General features: G+C 35.7%; 1 protein-coding gene across 1 annotated transcript; it reads left to right on the forward strand.

The window, feature by feature from the left end:
- On the forward strand, window positions 1,931–2,887 carry LOC100622735 (olfactory receptor 2AJ1-like). The gene has a single exon (XM_013991997.1). It carries the CDS (start codon window positions 1,931–1,933, stop codon window positions 2,885–2,887), a length of 957 nt encoding a protein of 318 aa, XP_013847451.1.

Raw genomic sequence — 3,348 nt, forward strand, 5'->3', positions numbered from 1 at the left:
TCTGTCTGCTGATGAGGGGGTTGTTTCCACACTGTTGGCAGTTTGGCCTGAGACATCTCAGCACTGGACCCTGCAGGCTCTTAGGTGAGGCTAGGTGTTTTGACAATGGTGACTTCTGGGGGAGCTCATGCTGATGAATATTTCTTGGGACAACTGCCCGAGTGTCCTGGCCACACAGTGAGCCACAGCCAACCCCTGCTTCTCCAAGAGACCCTAGAAGACCCAAAGGTAGTTCTGCCACAGCTTCTTATGGAGTCACTGATTTGTCCTCAGACCCAGTGCATGTGAAACATTGTTTGCACCCTCCAAAAATGGAGCTGTTTCTCTCAGTCCTGTGGAAATCCTGCACTGAAACCCCACTGATATTCAGTGCCAAATGTTTTGAAGGCTCCTTCTCCCAATGTCAGACCCCCAGGATGGGGAACCTGACATGGGGTTCAGAACTCTCACTCTTGTGGGAGGGCTTCTATGACATAGCTATTTTCCAGTTTGTAGGTCACCCACCTGATGGGTATGGGATTTGATTATATAATGAATGCACCTCTCCCACCATATTATGTGGCTTCTTCCTTATATTTGTCTGTAGATACCTTTTTTTTATAGTTTCCAGTCATTTTTGTCAATTGTTATTTAACAGTTAGATATGATGTTGGTGTTCTCATGAGAGGAAGTGGGGTTGAGTCCTTCTATTCTACCATCTTGTTTCCTTCTTTTGACATTTATCAGAATTTACAAGGAAAATTTGATGCTATATTGGAAGAAAAAAACTTACCTTGAGTAAGAGTTGTACATATGTGGAAGAGGCTTTGTGACACGTGATTTTTCCACTTTCCAACTTAGAGTAAGGAAATTCACTACTAGAACATTCTTGGATTTAAGAACAATTTTCATTCATTTGTTTATATCATAGAATATATTGTATTCATCTTTCCAGTAACATGGGAGTGCATTTCATACCTGATTGGTTAAGAAAGGAGGGAAAACAAATGGTTGTAAAAACTTTAGATGCTTCATGTGGGCAGGGGGTGATAGAAATAAGATAATAAATGAGTTAAGGAGTATATTATGGAGTTCATCTAAGATCTGAAGACAAAATAATTGACATTCTTGAGAAGACAAAACATACTCTCTAGAACATAAATGTAATTGATGCTTTATAGAACAACTTTGATATCAGAGGTCATAGAAACATAAATTAATATTTTTAATAAACATTTAAGAGCCTACAATGGTCCAGGGACTCTGCTAATTATTTGGAATTCAATGTCCATACTTCTTAATACAAAAAATGAACTATTAAGTTTTGAATTAGGTTGACTATAGCGAAGTAAGTCATTAATGTAAAAAGCAAAACCAGAGGGACAAAATAATTCTAAGTGGTGGGGATAAGTCGACTTTAGATACAGATATATTAACTTTAACTTGTCAGTAATATTCATTGATTTCAGAGACCAATATATTACTAGCCAGTTTATGAGACACCACTCCTTTCAATCTGAACCTATATCCATACGAAATTTTACTGACCTCTAAGTCAAACTAGGCAAAATGGTCTGAACCCTTTGCACATGCATAAATATGCAAAACTTATTCATATGCCAATCGTTTAAAATGCTTAAAATTACTGTGAAATAGTGTTAACATTCCAAGGAATTAAATAAAGAAATAATGCTTGTTTATTTCATAATAAATAAAATTGTTAGTTGATTCAACAACAAAATGTTCATCTGTAAAACATTCTCAAGTCAAAAGTTGGTGAGAATCCTTTAGCTTTATTTGCAAAATATCGCAAAATAGCAATATGCATATTTTATGATACTGCTGAGTATAAAGTAATTTGAAGTTTATAATAATTTATCTTAATTTTCACTTTACCTCTTATTAATTTATGTATTTGTTTATTTATTATAGGTAAAAGAAGAAATTGAAGATGGGACCTGAGAATCACACTTTCAGCAGTGACTTCATTCTTTTGGGACTCTTCTCCTCTTCCCAAAAAGGTCTAATTTTCTTCTCCTTTATAGTCATCATTTTTATTATGACTGTAACAGAAAATTCAGTCATGATTCTCCTTATTCACAAGGAATCACGACTCCACACTCCAATGTATTTTCTGCTCAGCCATCTCTCTTTCATGGATATCTTGCATGTCTCCAACATTGTACCCAAAATGATTATAAACTTTCTCTCAGGCAACAGGACTATTTCATTTGCAGGTTGTGGCTTCCAAATATTTCTCTCCCTCACCCTCTTGGGTGGTGAGTGCCTTCTCCTGGCAGCAATGTCCTATGATCGCTATGTAGCCATCTGTCACCCACTGCGCTACCCCATTCTTATGAATGACTATGTCAGCATCCTCATGGCTGGAGGATCCTGGCTTATTGGGACAGTCAATTCCATTGTTCACACAGCTTACACACTGCACTTTCCCTTCTGTGGCTCAAGAGCCGTTGACCACTTTTTCTGTGAATTCCCAGCCATGTTGGTGTTGTCCTGTGTGGACACAACACACTATGAACGAGGAGTTTATGTAAGTGGCATCATTTTCCTGCTTGTCCCTTTCTCCCTCATCTTTGCCTCTTATGTCCAAATTCTCCTTACTGTCCTCCAAATGAAATCATCAGAAGCATGGAAAAAGTCGTTTTCTACCTGTTTCTTCCACATGATTGTGATCATCATGTACTATGGGCCATTTATTTTTACATATATGAAACCTAAAAAGTACCACATTCCAGGCCAAGATAAGTTTCTGGCAATATTCTATACCATCCTCACACCATCTTTCAATCCAATTATCTATAGTATTAGGAATAAGGATGTTTTAGAGGCAATGAAAAATATGATCAAAAGTAATTTTCTCCATAAAAATTCTAGGGAAAATGCTTAAAGTAGGTGTTGTTGTCTATTTCTATACTAAATATTTAGAGTTTATATTTTGTCCATATCTCTAGAAAAATATTAGAGTTTTTCTCTCTCCAAGGTGGAAAGAAAGAGATGTTTCCAAAAGCTTGATAATAGTAAATTTGCCACAAATAGTTATTTTATAAATACATATATCTAAAACTGTATCTATCAATCTATGTTACCAATTATAATCACCACAGCCACTTAGGGAAAGAAAAAGATGACTAAAGGCCTCAATTATTCTCTCACTAAAATTGTACAAATTTCTAAAATTTATCTTTTATAATAGCATCACATTGTATACATGTTCTACACACATATGTATGGTGAGAGCAAGAAAGAAAGAGGGAAACTGTGAAATGATATTTCAAAACTTTAAAAAAGTTATCAAAGTTTATACAAGTTCTTAGTGAAAATGATTAAGGTGGAGAAAATATAAAAACT

Source organism: Sus scrofa, chromosome 2 (assembly GCF_000003025.6).
Source record: "Sus scrofa isolate TJ Tabasco breed Duroc chromosome 2, Sscrofa11.1, whole genome shotgun sequence".
Taxonomy (NCBI): domain Eukaryota; kingdom Metazoa; phylum Chordata; class Mammalia; order Artiodactyla; family Suidae; genus Sus; species Sus scrofa.

Bases quoted from the DNA above. Each gene is read 5' to 3' on its own strand.
- LOC100622735 (XM_013991997.1), top strand. From the start codon at position 1,931: ATGGGACCTGAGAATCACACTTTCAGCAGTGACTTCATTCTTTTGGGA.